The 22,517-nt window shown below is 39.3% G+C and overlaps 1 protein-coding gene across 5 annotated transcripts in view; it reads right to left on the minus strand.

Moving 5' to 3' along the window:
- GLRA2 (glycine receptor alpha 2) overlaps nucleotides 1-22,517 on the minus strand; it is a 121,605-nt gene that overhangs the window by 18,710 nt on the left and 80,378 nt on the right. For 3 of the 5 annotated variants that reach the window (XM_053971630.1, XM_053971627.1, XM_053971626.1), the window contains exons 8-9: nucleotides 9,712-9,861; nucleotides 7,779-7,898 (exon numbers count right to left, since the gene is read on the minus strand). In XM_053971630.1, the coding sequence (XP_053827605.1) occupies nucleotides 7,779-7,898; nucleotides 9,712-9,861 (270 nt within the window). The remainder of the gene's footprint in view (nucleotides 1-7,778; nucleotides 7,899-9,711; nucleotides 9,862-22,517) is intronic. The other 2 variants (XM_053971629.1, XM_053971628.1) reach the window with 1 other exon arrangement.

Consider the following 22,517-nt stretch of genomic DNA (forward strand, 5'->3'; position numbering starts at 1 on the left):
TTTCAGATGCCTGCAAGAGTTTACATCCTGAAGAGGAAATACACAACTTTCTTTACTAGAATGGTGTGCAAGATCTCACACTTGTGGAACTCAGATAATCTCTAATGAACAGTTTGTGATTTCTATTTTAAAGTAGTTATTCTTTTGACAGATGAAGATTACAGAGAACCCGAAAACAAGTCTCTACCACCAGCAGGCTTAGGAATGCTTAACAGAAAAGTGAATGTGTCACAGGCAGAGCACTTTCATATGACTAGCAGAAAGGGTTACATCAGAGCACACATGGAAAACCACTTGAAGAGAGTGAGGTGAAGCATGAAGACAAAGGTATCCTGTCTCCTAAGAGTCTTGTCATGTTATTGCAGAGAAAATAAAAACTTGGACCCTTGGTAAAAAACTTACACTTATGCAGGTGTATTATTTGTATGTACAAATGCACACACAGTATCTGTATGAAAATTACATATACAAGTTAGAAATTAAATGACTTTAAGGGTTATGTCCTTTGTCAGAGAGGATCAGTGCAGAAATTCACAGGTAGGATTCTGGACTTCTGGTAGCTCATGTGTATTGGCAAACACAGCAGTGTTTTCTGACCTTTCCAATCTGTTTCTCCAGGAGCTAAAAACACTCTGACATGCTCAGTATGCCAGATATATTCAAGCAGCCACTGGAAAATGGAGCTTTTCCATAGTAAGTCCTTGACATTGATCCAGCTGTAGATGTATAGCGTGGGAAGAGCCGGTGGACAGCTCTGAGGTACGGTTCAAAGTTCACAGAGAGTGGAAGTGAGTAAATTTTAGTGACTTATGGTTTGGCTTGGCATGGAGTTTTCAGGTGCTCCCAACTCAAAATGAGTCTTTGTGAGGACTCTGGCAAGACTCAGCAACAAGTGCTCAGAATATGTAGGGTTTCAAGGTATTTATTCCTTCCAACTATCCCTAGCCCCCTCCTCACATTGTAGAAAAGAAAATCTTCTTCCTCACCTATCCATCTACTCACAGTAACATGGAGTGCAAGATTGGTGTTATCCCTGACAAAAAAAAAAAAAACAAAGCAAAAACAAAACCCACAAAAATCACAAAAATCACCAACAAAAAACCAAACACAAACAAACAAACAAAAATATCAGGCCACAAGAGAAATACGCAAGTACAAATTATCATATTATAGTAAATAGCATGCTTCTCCAGCAGTGAATCAAGAGGAATAAACACATCTGATCGTTAAATCAAGCTACATGTGTCAGAATCAGGCTCTGAGTGATCAGTTTGCCATAAGAAAAGCTGTCAACTTGAACAGGAATACCTATAAACAAGGCTGTTTTCCCCCAGGGAAAAAAAAAAAAAAAAAAAAAAAAGGTGGAGAAATAAATGGTTTCAACACCACTTTTTTAAAAGTACTGTAAAAACTGGATTTTACTGGAATCCATGAAGGTTTTCAGACTTGAGAGAGAATGAGCTTTTAGCAGTCTGGTTAATACAGTTTGGTTTTGAACAATGCCATTTGGGCAACATCATTACAGAATGCTTCACAATTAATTACATTCACATAGCAGCTTCTATCCCCTGTGGAGAACGGGATTAATTGGGTCAGATGTAAATATGCATTTCGTGGATCCTACTGAACACTTGCCCAACTCACCAGTTTCCATGTAATTTGATACAACTGGTGTAGTATGCTCTGGAGATCCACAGGGCGAGCAGGGCTGCTAGTGGGGGTAGGAATGAGGATAGAGTGCTGGCATTCTCAGCCTGCATTATGCTTGGCTCTAACTGCTTGACTCCTTCACTCTCTTGTAGAAATACTAATTTATATTTGCCAACACTGAAATACTTCTTTTGCTGTTGAAAATGAGGCTTGGGACAGAGCTCAGAACTGATATGAAGCATCATGACAGACCCCTAGCAACGATGGATCAGAAACTGTTCCCCTCCTGGTGTCTTCACTTCCTCCATTGGAACAAGGACCTGGCCATCATAGCAGTGATGAGACCTGAGAACAAGGCGTGACTGGGAGCTGAATCTGGGCATGCAAAGAATCAAGATAAGCTACCTACAAGGAAAGAACAAAGGAACCAATTTGGGGCAAAGTTTCTCCTGTGGTGCCGGTGCCTACATCTTGGGATTGTGATGGCTTTTCACTCTCTGTCTGGAGTCTGGAGTCTTGGGTAGGGGCAGCTTAGGTTAAACATACTCCTTCTGAAGTCTACTTTCCTTATATTTCTTATCATTAACATATATTTGACAATTTTTTCACTGACTTTCTGCCTTTTTTTTTTTTTCCGTGAAATGAGGTGGGCCAGAACACATTCAATGAAGAAATCAGCAATTTCTAAAATCATCTAGAAAACAAAAATCTGGTGCCTGTGGCAGATGGTTCTTGAAAAGCTACTTGTTGCTTTAAAGCTTCAAAAATAAGAACATTTCTTGTCTCTTTCTAACTTCCTCTGCCCTATTTTCAGTTTGCACTCTCCCCTAGGTATGATAAGAAATAAGACATTTGCACCCAGCTGGAGAGTACCTTTCATGAGCTGGAAAACTGCAGAGTTCATTTTTGGTGTGTCTCCTGCTGTTCATGAGTAACTACCAGGACAAACTCACTCGAGTGAAGTGCAAACTTCGGTCTCTAAGGCTCGTCACTTCAGAGCTGATCCTTTCAGCCGCTGCATGCTGGGTAGGTACAAGAGAGGACTCGGAGTTTCTAATGCAAAGTTCCACTACTGAGCAAACAAGAAAAAACTTTATCCTGTACTCCTGACTTTTCCAGTACTACCTGTCCCATGTGGTACAGCACACAGTCACTTCATCACCCCAGACTGGAAATGCTGTAATATTGCTGTTTTGTAGCTTATGCCCTGTTCCTATCTTATTTAACCATAGGAATAATTTGTTTAAGTATTTGCAAGCTGTGCAATATGAGTTATTACAATGCATCATGTCCTGCTTGCTGCTTTGGTGTCATGCATGGTTTCAATATCTGTCCCCTGCCCCACAGAGTACTTTTTTGTTGTACCACTGATCAGTCCAGTGGGTATTAAAATTCATCATTCTGCAGCCTTATGTACTCCCCACCAGTTATCTACTTCTCTGGTTTCCACCCTTTCTAGACTAGCCGTGGTTTCGTTGTTCTCATTTCCTGTGTGTTTCTTTTTTTGTTTGTTTGTTTGTTTCTGATGGTTTCTTTTTTATTTGGTTTGGTGCTGTTTGTTTGGGTTTCTGTCTCCCCAGAAATTCTATTTTTTTTTCTCCTGATTTTGTTCTCCTGGTTTTTCTTCTCCTCTGGTACCTGGATTCCAGTACTCCAGCTTGTACACTAGCACTCTACTCACTTCAGTTATTGTTTAGATATTAAGGTCTTTCTCAGCAACTGGTATGACATGTTCCATAAATTAGTTTGCCTGTTGTTACAGAATGTTTCATGGTTTTTTATTTGGTTTTCAGAATTCTCTCTCTTGAAATGCAACTATTCATTTTCTCTTCTGTTTCTTGGTTTGGGGCAAAAAATCCACCCCACATAGTCCATCATCTTTTTGTGTCTGAGGCAGTAAAACACACAAAATACAGTAATTTGTTTACAATTTTTAAACTTCCCTTCTCCAGTAAGGGAGGGAAAAGCTTTCATTTCACTTTCAATTACCCTTGTAAACAGGACACTATGAAACCCAATTTTTCTCTTCCACAGTTTCTTTGTCTGTGCTTGCTTTTCACTGAAAAAATCTACATTTCCAGTAAACTTAGTCTGTCCCTCTGGTCAGACTGCTCTAATTAGAATTTTTTGATCCATTTCTTGGATACCACCCCATGGCTGAACTGCTTTTTTTCCTACAGGTTGCTCTTTCTTTGGGAACTCACGTCTCTAGATTTGTGCCTAGAGCTAGACTAAGGATTTATATCAAGATAATTTTCAAATTTGAGATGACAGAGTTTTTTAAATGTTTAAAGTAAGTGAGGCATGTCCATTTTATAAACAATACAGATACTTCCACTGATATTAACTAGAGCCATTGTGAGCTTATTCACACTCAATATAAAAAGACAGACAAGGACATTCAGACGAAGCCACAAAGTGACATGGCAACATGATGCAGTGAATTGTGTCTATTGTTTAACTACAGTTAAATATTCATTGCAGTTGTATGTGGGACTATAACTTCAAGCTAAATGATAATTTTGGTGTATTTATCTTCTACTGGATTTTTTTCTGCAGTTACATTAAAGTACTAATGCAATTGCCCTGGAGAAATAAAAGTAACCACAGTATCTTCAGGATGTTTATCTACAGCAGAAGCTACATGTGCTTTAATCCATTAAGTAAGATGAGAGAGAGAGAGAGGAAAAAAAGCCATTCAGGCTCTGATTCCTATTTTTCACAATGAAACTCATGTGTTTGAGCTTGTTCAGTGAGTACCAAAAATAGCTCAGCAAAAGGGCTTTCCTTGAGCACTTCCATTATTCACATGATGCGGTACCTTACATAACGCGGAGCGTACACATCCTCCCGCCGAATGCGCTGCGCACAGATGACAGCAGGAAAACATTCCCACCAGGGACAGTAGTGCCAAGTGCTTTAAAGGCAAAGTCAGGCTGATGGCACTGATTTTTTTCAATGGGCAAGTCTAAAAACCTTAGAAAATTATTTGGGGGATCTGACAGAGGGATTTCAGTATGATTAAAATGATAGAGATGGTCTATAGAAGCTGGTGTTAGTGCAAATCTCTTCTCTTTCTGAAAGGCAGAAATACTGTATTATCTCAGTAACTTTGGTTGGACACTTGTGGTACTTGCTTCACCCATGGCAGCTCCATCTAAAGGCCAATCCTCTGAAGCATTCAATCAGGTGCTTCCAGCTTTACTTAGAAAGTTATCCTTAGCTTCTGTAATCACACTTAGTCCCAGTCCTAGCTCTTTCATTTGAAAACACCATTTGTGCCCCCTTTGCTAATCTGCATGCATATGAACCCCCTTGGTTGCAGCACTGTTATTTGTATTGCTCTGTGTGCCCTGCACACGGGATTAAACCTGTCACATCTTCCAGCTGCAGTTTTTCATTCAAGCTATAACATATTGCTTTTAACATTAACAGTCCCAAACTTAACCCCTAGTCTTGGTCACAGTGGTAACCATCACACATATAATTTAGGAAGTCATCTATGAGATGATGATATGAATACTAGTGTACTGTGACTCATTTTGATTGCTGATCATATAATAATTATTGTTTTCAAAGAGGGATGACTGAACCTGTGTAAACAGTTCTGCTTCCCTGGAAGCCCATAATTTTGAAAACTAAGAAATAATGTTTAATTATTAAAAATAATATTTTAAAAATAAGTTATTTTCTTTCAAGTGATCTGGCACCATAAAAATTTAGATTTTAATATAATGTAACTTCACTACATCCTCAGTACCATCAGACTCCTGGCTTCCGCAGCCTGTACTCTCTCTATTGTACCATGATATACAAGAAATAGGCAACCATTTCTTGCAGCAATCAAGTATTAAATACAAGTTTATTTACACGAATGGGTGTATTTAACTTGAGCAGAAATACTACATGAACCTTTAGGACAAACTTTGAATGCTTTCTTCAAGAGAAACTGTATGGGGAACACAGGCAGAGTGAAGCACTAATAACCTGAGGATATAGGGATTTTGTATGTGTGGAAGATGCCAACAGGTCCTGATAAAGCTTTCTTTTCAAATGGTTCATCTGTAATATAATTTCTGGATGATCAGCAATACAACCCAGACTTTTCCTATGAAAACATTAGCAATCTGATGCTTGACTTAAGAGATTTGATGGTCTCTTAATATCTCAGCTTTATGCACTGGTCTGAGGGTTGCAGCACTAAGAAGAACAAGACCCAGCACAGACAGTAACAAAGGCAGTGCCAGAGATACAGGCTTACAAAACTAAGAACAGGTATTTTCTTGACCTGTAGATCAAGTTGCAAATCCAGGAATCGTGGCCAGGTGTGCTTCAGCACCTTTTTCCTCTCCCTAGATTAGCACTGAGTGATGCAGTGTAGATACTCAACCATACTCTTACACTGTCTTCTCTTGACTACGACTTTCACATTTGCATTCAACATAAGCTTTGGTTTGGTGAGCAATACCTCAACAAGTCAAGTTCCCTGCTTGTGAGGCTCCTTGTGACACCACAGGCTCTGTTCCTATGTTCTCTTCTGTGCATTAACATCCTTCTCTTGAGCAGAAAGCTGCAACCATGGTAGCATTGCTCCAGAAACCTCTGCCTTGCTACATCTCCTCTCTTGACCTCTCAAGTGTGCATCACTTATGTGATGGGAGTTCTCCAGGGGAAAACAATACCAGAGCAGCTCCAGCTCTTAGGGCTCTGCAGCAAAAACACTGCAGTGACACGGCCCCTCTGTGTACTGCCATGGCTGTCTGTGTAATGCACAATATTCTAAAGAAGAAGAGAGGTTTCTGCAAGCTTCCCTAAAGGAGAGGATAACCACAACTTACACAAACTTTAACTGGACTACCAGTACTTTGAAATATGCACCAGTGAGATATGCAGCACTGAGTACTTACTTGGAGTACTTTTGTAGTTGTATGCATCAGATTTCAGTGGCAACATATTAATACTGGTCATATCTCCTAGAGAGCCCTGATTTTTTTTCTTTTTATATTCAGTTCTTGTATGTATGTAAATATGATTCATTCTACAATAGAAAGAATCCAGAAATTAAGGCTCTCTTCTACAGCTTGATGTTGTAGCTCTGAAAGTGAATGATCTATTGCATTGTAAACCCTCTAGCTTTATTTTGCTGTGTAATATGAACTGTGGGTTTTGCTTTGATTTTGGAAGCTACTAAGTCCCTTTACAGTGTACAAAATTCACTGTAAAATTCAGTGTAAAATGCAGAATTCATCTGCATTTTATAATAATATGACTTTACAGAGCTTGATCAAAGTTGGAAGCCCTTTACAGCTCAAGAGTGGCTCAGACACAAATGTTTTTGTTCTGGGAAATCAAGTCTTGAAAGATTAAAACACCAGTCCCATTTTATTTAAATGAACACATTTCATTCCTCAGCCACTAGTAGCAAGCAGTGAGCTGCACACTAAGCTTGTTTCTTTCTCCATCATTGATTTTATTACCTCCACAACTCACCCCTAATCTGGATGTATCAGCTGCTATCATATTGCTTCTGATCTGCTATGTTACACTGCGTAAAAGATTTCAGCTTCATGGCTCTTCTCCAAGCAAATAAAAAGAAACCAAGGAAATACTTTTTTCATTCATAGCTATTCATACTCCACTAAGCAGGGCTCAGGACATCACGATGAGGGAGGCTGCAGGTTGACAGCTCAGGAATAAATACCACAGCAACAAAAACGTATTTTGTTATACATACCACATTCTGTTGGAACGCGCTCATCTGAAAGATGACACAATGTGGGATTTACTGTCTCAAGGCATTTCCTATGGCACTCTCCCCCCACCCCATTCACTCTATCTTTACACAGGACCAAGCTGCTGAATATGCATGCACTTTCCTTAAGAGGTTTGGAATAGGGGTGGCATAGCCCAGCCACAGTTAAAAGCAAGCATAAGGGTGGGCCATAAGGATGTACAACATGAAACTGCTGTTCATGCTGGGGACAGTACTGTGTATTTTGTGGGGCATTTAGCAAAGAGAATGCAAGAGACTACTAGTGATGCCAATCAAAATGGTCCATTTTGCTGATTTATGGCATCGTTGCACGTACTAAAACTCTCTTGCTTTCTCTTTCTCACTACAGCTTTACCCTCAAACTTGAATTGCCGATCTGATTCACTGTCCCGTAAGCTGATGACTCTTTGCTCCGCAAGCCATTCATGCGCCGCACGGACTCAACGCTCTCATTCCCAACAGCCACAGTCTGTGCCTGTCCCCAGAGTGTCAGCATAGATAGCAGCAGCAAGATTGGGAATACCACAGCAGTAACATGACGACACACACACACACAACAGGCAAAGAGAAGAATGGCTTGGTTAGAGAAGACCACCGTGCAAAACAATGAGAATCACTTAAAAGGCAAAATAAACTGAGAAAATTGTGAGAGACAAAATCAAGTACAGAGATGCAGAAAACACCCCCTAAAGAAACTGCCTCAGTAACATTGTTCCCTGTTTTGAAATTCGTGCAACCAGATTCATAGGAAAAAAAGCAAGCCTATGCAAATGGTAGGTGTCGTTTACTCAGCTGCATATTTCCTTGTACTTAATTATGTTGTTACTTATTTTGCAACGAATCCATGCACCACATGGCTTAGGATAAACACAAGTCTTCTGATAATTTGGTTTTAAATAACTTTCTTTTCACAGTCAACAAAATAATAGTTTTCAAAGCAGATGAATGACAACTTCCATGGACCAAAATCTCATAAATTTGAGTAATGTCACTGGATATTGTTACTTACCAAGGATGGCTACTTGTTCACCTCTAAAACAGATCTTGCATCCAAAAATGAAATTACAGATGCCATACAGAAGCTTCTGCTGCTGCCATGCTGGGTTTGAAAACAAAGGCTTCCAGTGGCAGTGTGTGTGGCCTGCAGACAGGCAAGCATCTCTGCTCTCTCCTGTAATCTAATCTTCACTGGAATCTCAATTCATCTGACAATAATATTAAACTAGAGAACAGCTTTCTTCCCAGAGTATCCATCAAATATTACATTAGCTACAGAACATTTATTAGACAGACCTGTCAAAACACAAATGCCCTGTGCCATTGTTGTTATCCCTCTTGTAAAGGAAACCATTATTTGTGGCTTGAAGCACTCCTGCAGCTCAAACAAATATTTACTTCACCTAGCAAATATATATGTAGAGTTTATAGTTCCAGATTCTTTAGACACGTGAATGATCATGACTCAAATAAAACTCAATTTAATGTCTACTCTTGTCTTCCCATTTACTGGAAAAAAAAAAAAAAAAAAAACCAAACCAAAAAAACAGCCCAGGACAGATGGACAGACTTCCTAAAATTATTTCTAGACTGACATGTAGGTTACAAACAATCCCCTCTTCTACACATCAGTCACTAGCATAAAATTATGTGATAATGACACTCACAAAGAGGTCTTTTGCTGAAAATTTGAAATTTGCATCAGTCGCAAACTGTGAAAGGAGAGAATCCAGAGAGGAAATCCTCCTGATCCTTCTCCTTTTCTAAAAGGGCCATGTTTCCTGGTTTCAGCTGGGAAAGACACCAGTTGGTGGTGTAAAATTGAGGGCAGAATTGCCAATCATTGCAATGGGCTGTCCTAGGGAGTCTCCCATTTTAGCACAGCTAGCTAGGGCAGCACTAGAAAAGACAGATCTCAGGCATGTTCTGATGACAGCACATCTGGATAATATTGTTCCTCTGTCTGTGTCATTGCATTCAACAGTTCCTTATCTACTGATGGTGCCACGTAGTAGCACAGTATTTGCAGAGGTCCAGCTGCCTCAGCAGTTGCATGAAAAGAAGAAAATTCTTGGAATTGGTGACCAATTACTGATATTTGTCGATAATTTCATAAACTGCAAATGAACCCAGCAGCCAATTATGAGCTCTTTATCAAGGAGTAAATCACTCAAAAGGAAACTTTAGGAAAAGACTCTCCTGCAAGGGCAAGAAGTGAGGTAAGAAATCAGATGCACATGAGCAGGGCTGCCAGAGCACATTCAGTGACCCCAGGTAAAAAGCAGTTGTACCTTGTTTTGTCTTCTTTGCCTTCTTCGAAGCCTCAGAAATTCTTTGTGCTGCCGTGAAACGAAGTTGACTGCTGCATATTCCAGCAAAGCAGCAAAGACAAAGAGAAGACACACGGCCATCCAAATGTCAATAGCTTTTACATAGGAGACCTAGAAAGAAATAGGACACAGCATGTTATATCTCAAACTACTTCCTAAGCTGAAGATATCAATGTGAAAAAAATAAACACATTTTTGCACAGCATGAGTTCCATGAGGTGGGTTTTTCTTGTTCTTTGTTTTGATTTGTTAATTTATTGGCTGATAAAAAAATACATAATTCAACTATTAATGAAAATGAGTGTCCACAAAGAATGCACAAATGAGCTATTGCCTTTAGAGAAAAATTAGGATTACTTTAACAAAATACAAGTGTTCTTATAGTCACAATCAAAATTTGGAAAAAAGAATATAGACACAAGATATTATAAAATACCTACTGAAAAAAAAATGTAGAAAGTTTATAGGTTTCACCTTTTTAAATTTTTATGAACCAATTACCATAATGCTTAATTAGCTATATTTGGTATCCACAACCTCAAAGTAAACTCAGGGTATTCTATTGTATGGGCTGATACAACTTTACCAATTAAATATTCTATCCTAGTTGCTTGAGACCTTTACCCAACACCTCTATAAGAAAAATAAATCTTCATAGATGTTGTCTACTAAAAATACCCAAATACCAGCTGCCTCTCTTCTAGTAAAAATCTATTCTGATTTGAATTGACTGGTCCACAATAAAATCAGATATATTACAGCTCTGCAATGTCACAAGATGTTTATCACATTACCCACACTGGGCCAAACAGTAGCCAATTAATGAGCTACACACTTTGCATATCAAAGGTACATTCTCCATAGGTGTTTGGTCTCTGCCTTTCTTTGTAGTCTTGCAGTTTTTAAGCAGAGATCTTATGATTAAGTAACAGCAGGTTGTCTTTTTTGTTTATCAGGTTTTACCTCCTGAGTGGAATTACAATGATCTGACTTAATGTCTACAATGTACATGTGAGCTAGTTGCACAAACTACTTTGACATAAATAAATCAAGGAATGAAGAATGGGCATATCTAGGATGCAAGGCATTTGAACTGTTTTACATGTCTTCTCTACAATGAAATTAATGACACCCAAATAGAGTTTCTTCTTCTTGATGTTTGTAAGGAGGAGCTTAGAACACCTCTGTAGGCAGAGGCACACGGGGCTTTACACAATTGTCTAAATAACGGCATCATAAATTGACACATTAGGTACCTAGCATCCATTTGCTAATTCAGCAGAGCACAAATCTTCAGTATCTCACATTAACCCAATTAACCAGTGCCCTGGAGATGTCTCAGATACTCAAGGTCACCTCAGTTTGACAGAGACCCATGGCACCCCATGCAGATGAATCAAGATAAGCAAAATGGATTGAAAACCCTGAAACCTGAAATATTATAAACACTTAGATAATAACTTACAGGCAAAACATTTCATTGCAGTCAAAACATATAGTGGCCTGAAAAGGCAGCAGAAAAGGATGATGTGTTAAGGAGACCAAATCTCCATCTTGGAAAACTCCCCTTCTATGCTTTGCATACTATTCAAAACAACCTCACTCTTTTGGCTGGACAACCATTCCATGATGGAAGGAATCACACCTCTAGGTGTGAATTGCACCTCTAGGTGCAAATAGGTTTTGCTCCTATTTGCCATGTGCTTGAATAGTATCATTTTTCAAAGTCCATGAAAGATTTTTTAAGTCAAATGGAATATACTGCACTATGTGCTTCAGCAAACAATATGAGCAGAGGAACTGGCATTTAAAGCACAACAGAAAGGATACAGACCTTCAGCCTGCAGATCCTGAACACTAAGAAGGACATTTCAGAGGAGGCAAGCACTGCTATTCAGCCTGCATCAGAGGAACATGCCTTTCAGTTGCAATAGTGCAGCTCCACGTGGCAATGCCCACCATGCAGCTCGCACAGGCTGACATGCAGCAGGCTGAGGTGACACCATGAATCTGTGCCTTTCAATTAGATACACAGCAGGTATGTAGTTCACTCCCCCACATATAAAAAAATTGTACAAGTTATGTCTTTACTGAGCAGCTGTGAAAACCAGAGAAAACTCAACAGAGTCCCAGATGCTCTGTGCCACAGGCTGAGGCACAGTAGGAATCAAGTCATTGTAATTTGTGTAAAATGCAGCTGAGATTAGGTTGTTTGCTGCTTTCCTTGAAGGGGCAGTTTGTTTCCTTTACAAATGTCCTTAGGAAATGTATTAAACATGAATAAATAGCTGGATTGTGCCGTCAGAGACAGCACAATACAAGTAGCTGAAGTCAGAAGAATCAGCATTTCTGACTGTGCAAATCCTGTCCTGGTGGGCCTAAAGCAGAGAAGGCAAAATGATAAAGGAAGCTATGAGTTAGCTGTCCTGCCACGTACGCTGTGCTACCATAAATGGCATCCACATAGCTGCTGAGCCAGCTGGATTATTTTAACTCCAGCCTACTGAGCTGGAATCAGAGAATCACTATATCCTTGGCAGACACATAGCTTGTTCTATTGTTTGGCCAGTGCCACACCATGGCACAGCTTTAAATGAGAAAACAGAAAGCAATTGCTTCCAGAACCATATTAAAAATAAATAAATGGTAAAATCCTGCAATGAGTAAAAGCTGACACCTTTGTTTTCAAATCAGTTTATGTAGTCTACCTATGAATCCTCAGTATATACAGAATTGTGCTGCTCAAAGCCTGGAAACCTATGGAATTTTCTGACATGCTCATAGAAGCCTGAGTCTGCAAAACTGAGTAAATCATGAAAGCCTAGACACATCCATTGCTCAGGCAGGTTCTTCCATTGAACTCAAAACCAACTTTATCAGCTAGGGGGTTTTCTCCCAGATCATAGTAAAGCAGCAAAAACTCATATGTTTGTTCAACTTAAAGGCTTATAGCATTGGCTTTGATAAGGACTCATCAAACAGTACTCTCTCTCCAGCTTCCCTAACCACCATGTCCACGCTTCATGCTCCATACTCCATACATGCTGCGTACATGTAGTGAGTGCAGATTGGTTTTTGTTGGAGGTTTCTTCTCACCTAACTTAAAAAAGACTATGTACACATGGGGATTTTTTCAATTAATGGTAAGAAACAAGCAATTTTAGGACAAATTTCTTCTAAGTGGAGCATGGATATCTACACTATAGTCATATAAACTGTACCCTAAAAATGCCAGTCTCTCCTTCTTGACCAAGACTGGAGTTGTGGAAGGCTATTTCAGGTATACATGTATGTTTGATATACACTAACTTTGGCTAGATAAAGCCTATGAATTATCTCTGTTAGCCAGTACCTTGATGTAATCCTAATCAGAGCAGAGCAGAACAGAAATGACCCCACATGAGCCTTATGTAATAGAGACTGTTACGTAAGCATTTGCCACCTTTCCTATAATTTCACTTGCAGCACAGAATCCAGCAACAATACAAATTACAAGTTGACATTATTAAGCTAGCATGAATAAAATAAAAAATAAGTGGGGTTGTTTTTGAAAGGTAGACCTTGTAAATCTTCCACTGAAAAGCCTGTAATATTGACAGTACACCAGCTCCATTTACTATGAAATACTTTAGAAGTGGATATTTGGAAACTCTGCCTTTTTCAGTGTTATCATGTTCAGAAAGCTCAATAAGATTTTCTTGTCCTTTTCTTTCTTTAAATAGCTGCTCCATTTTTCACTGCATGTTGCCAAGCTTCCTCCCTAATGCTGTTTGGGAGGAGGGTATTTAATGGCTTCCACCAATAAAACCATAAATTATATCAATTATTCAGATGCTTTGTAAATGTTTTAGGGCCAACTAATGAGAGAACTTTTTCCGAATTAGAGCTGTCTGCATCAAGAGCCAAGTATGGTAAGGCTAAGTATAGTAAAAGTGACAAAGCTACTTCTTTCCCTTCATAATTTTCCTCATTTGTTATTTGGCCATACCCACTATATAAAAAACGAGCAGCTTGTTCTTCATGCACTGCTGTAGCATCACTGGCCCCAGTGAAGTTCCTGGAAATGAAAGTACAAGGAGAATTACACTGTTTTTGAGGGACTTGAGGGGACTAAACCTTCCACTTCTCAAACTCTTTTTATTTTGTCACCGTGACTCTCCCACAGCTCTCGGGCCCCTTTCGGTGCAGTGTCACGTGTCACCACCAGAATGAAGAACACCTTTGTGGAGAGAATCCAGGGGAAAACATGGTCATGGGTCCTGCAGCTCAGCAGCTGTCATTTGTTGACATTTTTGAATCAACCCAAATGTGAGCTCTGTTTTTGCTGTGATGCCAGTCTCATGAGAATCCAGACAACTGCTTTAACTCTCTGATTCTGTCAAACGAATGTAAAATGGAAATAAAGACACATCCATCCTCTCCCAGAGTTCTGCACTGTGAAAATAACTTCAATATGCAGTTAAAGGTACTCAGTTTGTGTTAAAAAACATATATTCACTTATTTTGGTAGGTAGAATCTTATGAAAAAATAGCTTTTACTTGAGATATGAAGTCACAAACCTCTGTTTTTGCGCAATGCCATACTCTAGGCAAGGTTTTTTAAAGAATAAAATTTTCAACTACCATGAAATCTTACAATTTGAAATTAACTTCTCCCATGCATTAAAATGAACTGTTGGAGAAAAATGTTTCAAAGAATTTTTCAGACTGGAAAGGTGGAAATAGAACAAAGTATCATTTTAAATTAAAACTGAAACAAAAGTTACTTTAAATGAAAAGTGGGCAATTTTCAAAACGAAACATGAAACAAGGAAGAAATGTTTAATTTAAACAGGGTGAAAAAATACTACTACCCTCCCTCTATTATTCATATTCCATATGAAAGTGTCCACCTTGCTCAGCAGGGATTCACAAGTTGTTCCAGCCACCCAAAATTGCCTTTTTTTACTGAATAAACTAATTTTTGCTCTATTTCTATTGCTGGTTCTGCCAAGTCATGAGATGCTAAACCTCCCACTCACTGCTGATGCAGAAATAAATGCTGACTGCACTCAAGCCAGGAAATGTATGGGAAATATTTATGGTTTGTTTTTCCTTCAAAGATAAAGGGAAATTTTCTTCACGTTTTGAAGAAGATCAGTGAGTTAAGGTATTTCCAAAGATGTTCAGAGAGCCCCCTGGGCAGGGGCTAGAAGAGGTGATCACAAGCATGTAACAAAATTCACTGGCAGGGTTACTAGCTGTTTTTGTTGTGCTAACCGTGTAAAAATACAGTCCTGGTTTGTGAGTGGTCACAGCTGCCTCTGTGCCAGTTCCATCCAATTCCCACTGAAGAGAGAAAGCAAGATGCTCCCCAACTTCAGAGTGGGGCTGGACCCAAAAAAACTGCAGGAATTAAAAATAAAAAAAAAAGAAAGGAGTAAACTTGTCTTCCAGGTAAAGCCAGTTTAGAAGAGCAATAAAATATTTCTTTTTAGCATGGGCAGTGTCTATTGACACATTTTGATCTTTCTTCTCAAATGGTGTATTTCCACCTTTGAAAACGTAATACCATGAATACAAAATCAGTTTGCAGATTGGTGAAGCCAATACTGCTTGGGCTTTTTTTCCCAAGGCCATATGAAGTATTGGCACACTCATCATGTGTCATTTTGTGCAATCATATGATGTAGTTGCCTTGTGTTTCCCATTAGTGAGAATTCATTCTTTCTGTACAGTAAATTTAAGACAGGATGCAGCATTTCCACTTCATCCTGCTTGAGCAGGGAGCTTGGACCAGATGACCCACTGTGCCCCCTTCCAATGATACCCATTTTGTGATTCTGTGATTCAAAAGCCCTCAGCTTCTCCAAAAATAGTATGACTATTTTGCAGACAAAGAAAAAGAAGTCTGAGTGATAGCTTAAGGCACTTTTTCTAACAGAGCAGGTTACAGCTGAGAAAACAAAGGCTTGTGATTTGGACAGATAATGGTGCTGGGGCTCAGCTTGGGAGCAAACTGTGAGATTTTCTTGTGCCTTGATGATGCAGGGATAGGCTGACCTCTGCCAGTGAGCACCAAGTAACACTAACTGAAATTATAACCAGGGTCAAAAGCCCACTTTTACAAATTGATAGTCAACTTCAGGTTGTAACACTTCTAAGATGACAATAACATCTAGAAATGACTCATATCTCAGGAGTTCAAGCCCAGCTCAGACCACTGCAGAAATAGTTAACAAAGTATAGAAGTGAAATGCTAAATTATTTGGAAACTGGAGGTTCTGGTGGCCCAGCCCAAGAACTCTGTTGGGTTCATGCCTTGTAAACCATGGTAGAGTGGAACTTAGATTGAGCAGAGCCTTAGCCCCCTGTGGAAACAGATTGAAACTATAGAAAAAGGAGAGGGAAAAAGTGAAATTTTCTCTGCTCGCTATTTATTATGACTTTGGCATGTACCAGGGCACTGCTGACTTTTCTCATTGCTGTGATCCTGAAAAATGCTGGGGAGGAACAATTTGGGGACCACCTCTCCCACCAGCTCAGACACATCTTTAACACTATGTGTAAATAGCAATTTGTGGTTCTTGCAACTCTTCAGCCTGGTTGCCTCTCTCTTCCCTCTTGGTGAAAATGTTATGGCTGCGCTGGCCAACAAGTGCATGCCCTGCAGGAGTGTTGGAGACCAAGAGGCACCTCACACCACCCAATGCCATGGGCAGAGTCAGCACTGTTTGGTCAGACTTCAGAGAAGCCAATAACAGCCACAGTCTGTGCTTGAGCTGTCACAGGAATAAACCTGCAACTCCAAACATCAGCTTCTCATCACCTGTATTCTGAACATCTTTGCTCTTTTCCTTGGTCTCACTTTGTATGTTTAGTCTTCTGTCTTCAAGAAATTGGTCTTGAATAAGCACTTATAACCATTTGACTAAGTACTTTTTTCCCCTTGAAAATCAACCAGATTTCCAATAAAGCTTTCTATAGTCAAAGGGAGAAGAAATATTCCTGCCCCACAAAAACCTTAGAACTCTGTGCTCACACAGGTTACCACAGCCCTACCATCTTAACACATCTCAGTGCCCTTCATTTGGCTTGTAAATACAGCAAGTTCATATTGGCAGAAATAAAATAAATAATACCAATGTTTGTAATGTTTCTTGTGTATGAACCAATGAAAGTAATCAACAGATTGGTGCAGCCATGGTGATCAGTTTACAAAGGTGACAAATAAGGATTGATGTCTCTGCTACAAGGAAGCAGCTTCTTATTGCTAAGTAATTGAAAGACATTTATCACACAGAAACACCCCCACACATGAGCTGAGCTCAGTGCAAATTGAGAATTATATGTGGCTGCATTAAGATACGGGTAAAAACATCCTGTCAGCCCTTGCAGACAGATGACAATGTCAGCCTTGGGTCTTGTTTACAACAAGATTTGGCTCTTCCTTCCCAGTGAAATCAACAGATAATATTTCTTTAATTTCATTAAATGCTCACTTGAATATTTGGACTCTAAGTGGTAATTTTTTCAGTGGATGAGAGCTTGATAAAAACAATCACTAAGGAGAAAATTTGATTAATATTGTATGTTTGCTAGCAAATACCACCAGCCGGATCTTTGAACAATGTCATTAAATTCATAAAGAGAGTCAAATACTGATATTGACCAAAGAAGCATTTATATTTAAGATTCACTTGAAATCAGAATTCAATGTGGTATGTATCTGAGCACAGCAGAGTGCCTACTTCTGTAATGCCAGCTTTCCTGCTGTGATTATGCTTTTCTGATTTTTTTTTTTTTTTGTTAACTCAGTTTTAGAAAACTCTTTTTGCTTGTAGATCCAAAAGTTCTTTAGTTGCCTCAGGTGAAAAGTAATCTTCATTCAGCTCAGCCACAGCCATACAGGTTCAGTTATTACCTCTGCCATTCAGTTAGGAAGAATTGCACCAAATTGCATTATTCACTGACCTTTGAAGAGTTAACTGACTCACTGCATGACTGTTATCAAATAACAAGTCAGGATTTCATTTTTGCAGCAATAGGAACAAATCTCTTCCCTCCAAGTAAAGCAGGTAAGGACCACAGAAGTGGCATATGGCAGGGTAGTTACTGTGATCAATCGTAAGAACATGTGCAGCTATACATACATATTTAGGTGTTATTTCTTCATTGGATAGCATAAAAATTGTGTTAAATCTCTTCAGAACATTCTACAACATCTTCTCTGTGATGTATTTCCTGTTGTAGTCACAACTAAGTGAACCACTAAAAGCGATCTGATTCACTGAACCAAACAACAAAAACCTAAAATTATAAAAGGATGCCTAGGGAAATATGGCTTTTTTCTTCCACTTTTGGTCTCTGCTGTTTGTGAAAAGAGAGTTAATTTTCTAATTCTTCTCTAAGATCATACTCCTAAATTCTGGATTTCCTAGGACTTTCAGCAATATAATCTGGTGGGAAAAAGCAATTGTTTATTTTTATGACTGCCAATCTCTCTAGATTAGAGATAGGTAAATCAGAGTAAACCTTTGGCCAGGGAAAATTGCCTTATCAATAATAAATATAAGATCAGACTAAAAAAAAACTGAGAATGGGATGGGTCATTACATTACTCAGTAACTCCATATGCTTCTTTCTTGACTATTAATTGATCAGTTACTATTACTGAGCCACTTATCATTCTTATCTAGCATATCTTCTGGCTCTGGAATCTGAATTGCTTCTTTCATCTGATTCAGGAAGGGGAAAATGCTTTATATTTGGATAATTTAAGCAATTTGTGGCTGACAATAATGGTATAATAAATAGATCTGTATATACAGTCCATGAAAGTTGTTTTGTCTTTTTATATTTCTTCTCTTTCTGTCTTTGAAAAAAAAATGTTTTGAAATTAAAAATAAAAACATCTGTAAAAAGAGATCTTGAAGCTGTGCTGATGTCAAAGAAAACAGGCTCCAGCAGGATAACATGGTCCAATTCCAATTGTGAGTTAGTCACATTTCATGTACAGTAAAGGACTTAAGGAAATGCAGAATTGAAAGAGGATGTATAATGGGAATAATAGAATATGGCAAAGGTGAGAATGTACGTTGAAAGAAATTGATGGTCTGAATATTAATAAACACAAAGAAAGAAAATAGGATAAAGAGGGCAGGTTAGAGGAAAGGAAATGGAATTCAGATAAAGGGAAATGAACAGCAGCATTTAGCAAGATTCATGCAAAGATTTCTTTTTTTTAATTTAACTGAATCGTTTCCATATCCTAAAGGGATCAGCACTGCTGCATTAATGTAAATGTACCTATCACACACCCAAATTAGCTCGAGCCTGTGGGCTCAGGACCTGGGATCAACGCTGTCTGTGGTGAAACACAGGTGGTGGAACATGGCCAGGCCTCTGTTTTTCACCTCACTTGGGATGTGGAGGAAGCCGAGTGGTCCATACTTTCCCATGGACTCCTCCAACCAAGGACCTGCCTGACCCACTCTTGGGTCCCACAAACCAGCTACAGACCATCAACCTGCACCACCTCTTCTGGAGAAAACTCTGGGCCTGAGGGCTCCTGGAGCACCAGGCTTTGTGGTGCACACACGTGCACAGTTTGAAACTACTGGCCTGTGCCTTCTTCCCTGTTTTTCCTATTCATATTCTCTGAAATGGTCTTTTTATCTTCTTTTCTGTAGTACTTCCTAATCAAGATCTCCCTGTCCTTTCCAGCCAGGAAAAACCTGCAGAGGCACACTTCATTGCAGGCTCCCTTTTGTGTTCGTGTGGAACTAGCAGGAACACCTGCAAGGACTCACAAGGCTACTTAAGCAGAGAAGAGACAGAGTCACCTTTCATGCTCATTTTCTGATGCAGATTTTGATTATGGTAACAACTTGATGGGCTGCTGCACAATTGTCTCCTCAGTGATTCAAAAGACAAAAACAAAAGTCTGCTGATTTAGAGCAAAAATTGGTTGTCCCAAATCCTGAATCTTTCCTTCCAAGCAGAGTCTTGTACTAAGGTTTTGTTTGCAGTTATCATGTTTTTCACATAATTTCATTTTCACCTGAGCTATAAATCTGAGAGAACTTTCTGACTCATACTGTAATGTTAAACTGTCTCTAGGACTCTGATACCAAGAGCTTTGTTCAAAACAGTGTCATCACACATTTCACTCAGGCTGAGTAAAATCATTTTGAGTCACAATAGTTAGGAACTCAGTACATATATATAATCAAAGCAATAACTAAGAACACCATCACTTCTCACGGAAAGATGTTTGTGCAAAAGCCTTTTATCCATGCAGTTTCATGTATGGAGCACATCTATATTCCCTTCTCAACTTAACTTTGAGCCAAAGTACTGGACTTTCATAACAGGAAAATTCTTTTCTGAAGTTTATTTGATTGTTTAGCCTGACAGACAGTGTTTACTCCTACAAACTGCTCCTTTTTCCTCATCTCTTCTCTAAAGCCATGGCGCCTACATTGGTTCTATAGTCTGCACCTGTAGTTAAAGTAGCCAGAGACTCTCCAAGGAACCCCACACCACTGAGCACCAGCAGCGCCCACAACACTCAGTAGCAGTGACAGAAGCAGTCTGGAGCACAGATGGAGAGCTCTTTGAAGGACAGCACAGGCACCTCTCAGACAGACTGCTGGATGGCCCTCGAGGTTCAAAGCACTGCAGCACAAGGAGAGGGAATAGTTTTCATGCCAGTCTGATACCACATGCTCAAGGCTTGTTGAACTCTACTGCTCTGTGGCAAGCAAAATCTTGCTGCCAGAATGACTTCATGATACTGACAGATGAATGTTCACCTTATGAAAAGGCTGGAGACAACCAGGAGGGAGCTAACAATCCTGGAGGGAGCTACTGAGGATATCACCACTGCTCAGTGAAGATTCACAGTGAAGATTGCTCATCTGTGCAGGAAATAATTTCTGGTTTTCTTTTTTCTATTTGCAAATGTATAGGGTCTTGCATATGATGCATTGGGTTACATTCTTGCTACAAGAATGGCATTGTAACTGATGGTATAGTCCCTTTACTTCTCTTCATGTGTGTGTTTGTGCATGTGCATTCGCAGTTTGAGTCATATACTGTGGCTGTAAAACAGTAAATAGATGAGGTTGAACCACCTACAAGGAGGAGAGACTTCTGCATCCTTGGGGAACTGCTAATCCTGCTCAAACAGAGAAAGCTCAAAAGGCTTAATGATATGGAATCTGGAGAAACTACATTGAGAAACTCTCAGAGATGATGGCCAAAATAAATTCCTGAAAGCCCAAAGGGGACCAAATTATGTTTTCTGCCACTTAGAATCATTGGGATGGCTGTAATTGAGGACACAGTAGGTGGGAGGAGAGCTTTTGCACTCCTGCTTAGTCTTATCTAGTTGCTCTGACTCTTATTCATTAAAAAAAAAAAAATTGTTTTATTCATGTTCTGATGAAACAGGGGTAATTTTTAAGTTCAGCTAAAACTTTTAATCCCTTGTGGCACCTCATTGTGAGAAGAAGGTAAAGGGACATCAAAGCTCTGGCTTGGGATTGTCCCTCTTGCAAAGTCACAGACTTGGTGCCCCAGAGCCTGTTTTCTGCTGTCCCTCTGATCATTGGGACACCTGGCACAGTCACTGCACAAGCCCAAGCTCCCCAGGCTGGCCACAGCACATGTCAGAGGTGGGAGAGGAAGAGAAAAATGGAACAGTTTTTGTGACTCTCAGACAATTCTGGCATGCTCAGCTGACTCGTGTAACTTAAAAGAAGATGCAAAACCGAGTCAGCCTACGCAAGGGAAGAAAACAGCCTACATATAAATAACAACCTATATCGCTTCCCCCTGTCAGTTCCATAAGTAGCTGGAGAAGAACAAAGCTTTGAAGTGAGTCATGTTACCCCCCACCCCACCCCCAGTCTCTCTTTCTCTCTTAAAGTTCTGAGGAAGCTCAGAGAACACATTGGTCAGAATTTTAAGTCATGAAGATCAGGATTAAACTATAACTCTTTCAGGAGATTTTAATGAACTGCCTAAGCCAGGAACTCTATCTGCTTAATTGGAAATGAACACATATTTTCCAGAATCATTCCGTGGGCATTTGCCTTACTGGTAAATCTAGGGTAATAGTAGCTCACCACCAGGTTTCTTCCCAGTACTAAATATTCTTACAACATTGTAAGAATACAATGTTCCTGCTACTAATTTAGATGTAGGAATTCACACCTACATCATTTATATCCACTCCATTTCCATTATGACTCAGTACATATTACACAGATTTGACTCCTTTTAGATCAAAAGAAGAGTCTGCTGGTCCTGTACAGAAGCCTGGATTGTATTGCCATGTTACCCAGCATTCACATTCAGTATAAATAAACAAGTCTTTTGAAAAATCCTACCACTTAATAACTCTAACCCCACCAGCAAGTTTCTGAGGAGAGTCACACATGGCTAGAAATACAGACACACACTTCATATTATATTTAAGAGCTCTCTTTCAATTTGATAAGTTATTAATAGATGTCAGAAATTTCATTAACACTTGCTCCATCATGTTAGAGCTATGGGGAAGTACTTGCCTAACATTTAATCAGTTGCAATTATGGTGGAGATAGAAAATAAAACAAACAAAAGAAAATTAGAGAACTGTTTTGCATGGAACATCACAAGTTAGCAGAGAGTAGATTTAATGAGACTCAAAGACTAAGGAGTATTTCAAATTACAAGTATTTCAAAAAAGGAGTATTTCTCTGCCTCTTTCCTCTGAAAGAATTTAATGACAAGTCTTA

This window comes from Vidua macroura, chromosome 2 (genome assembly GCF_024509145.1).
Source record: "Vidua macroura isolate BioBank_ID:100142 chromosome 2, ASM2450914v1, whole genome shotgun sequence".
Lineage (NCBI taxonomy): Eukaryota > Metazoa > Chordata > Aves > Passeriformes > Viduidae > Vidua > Vidua macroura.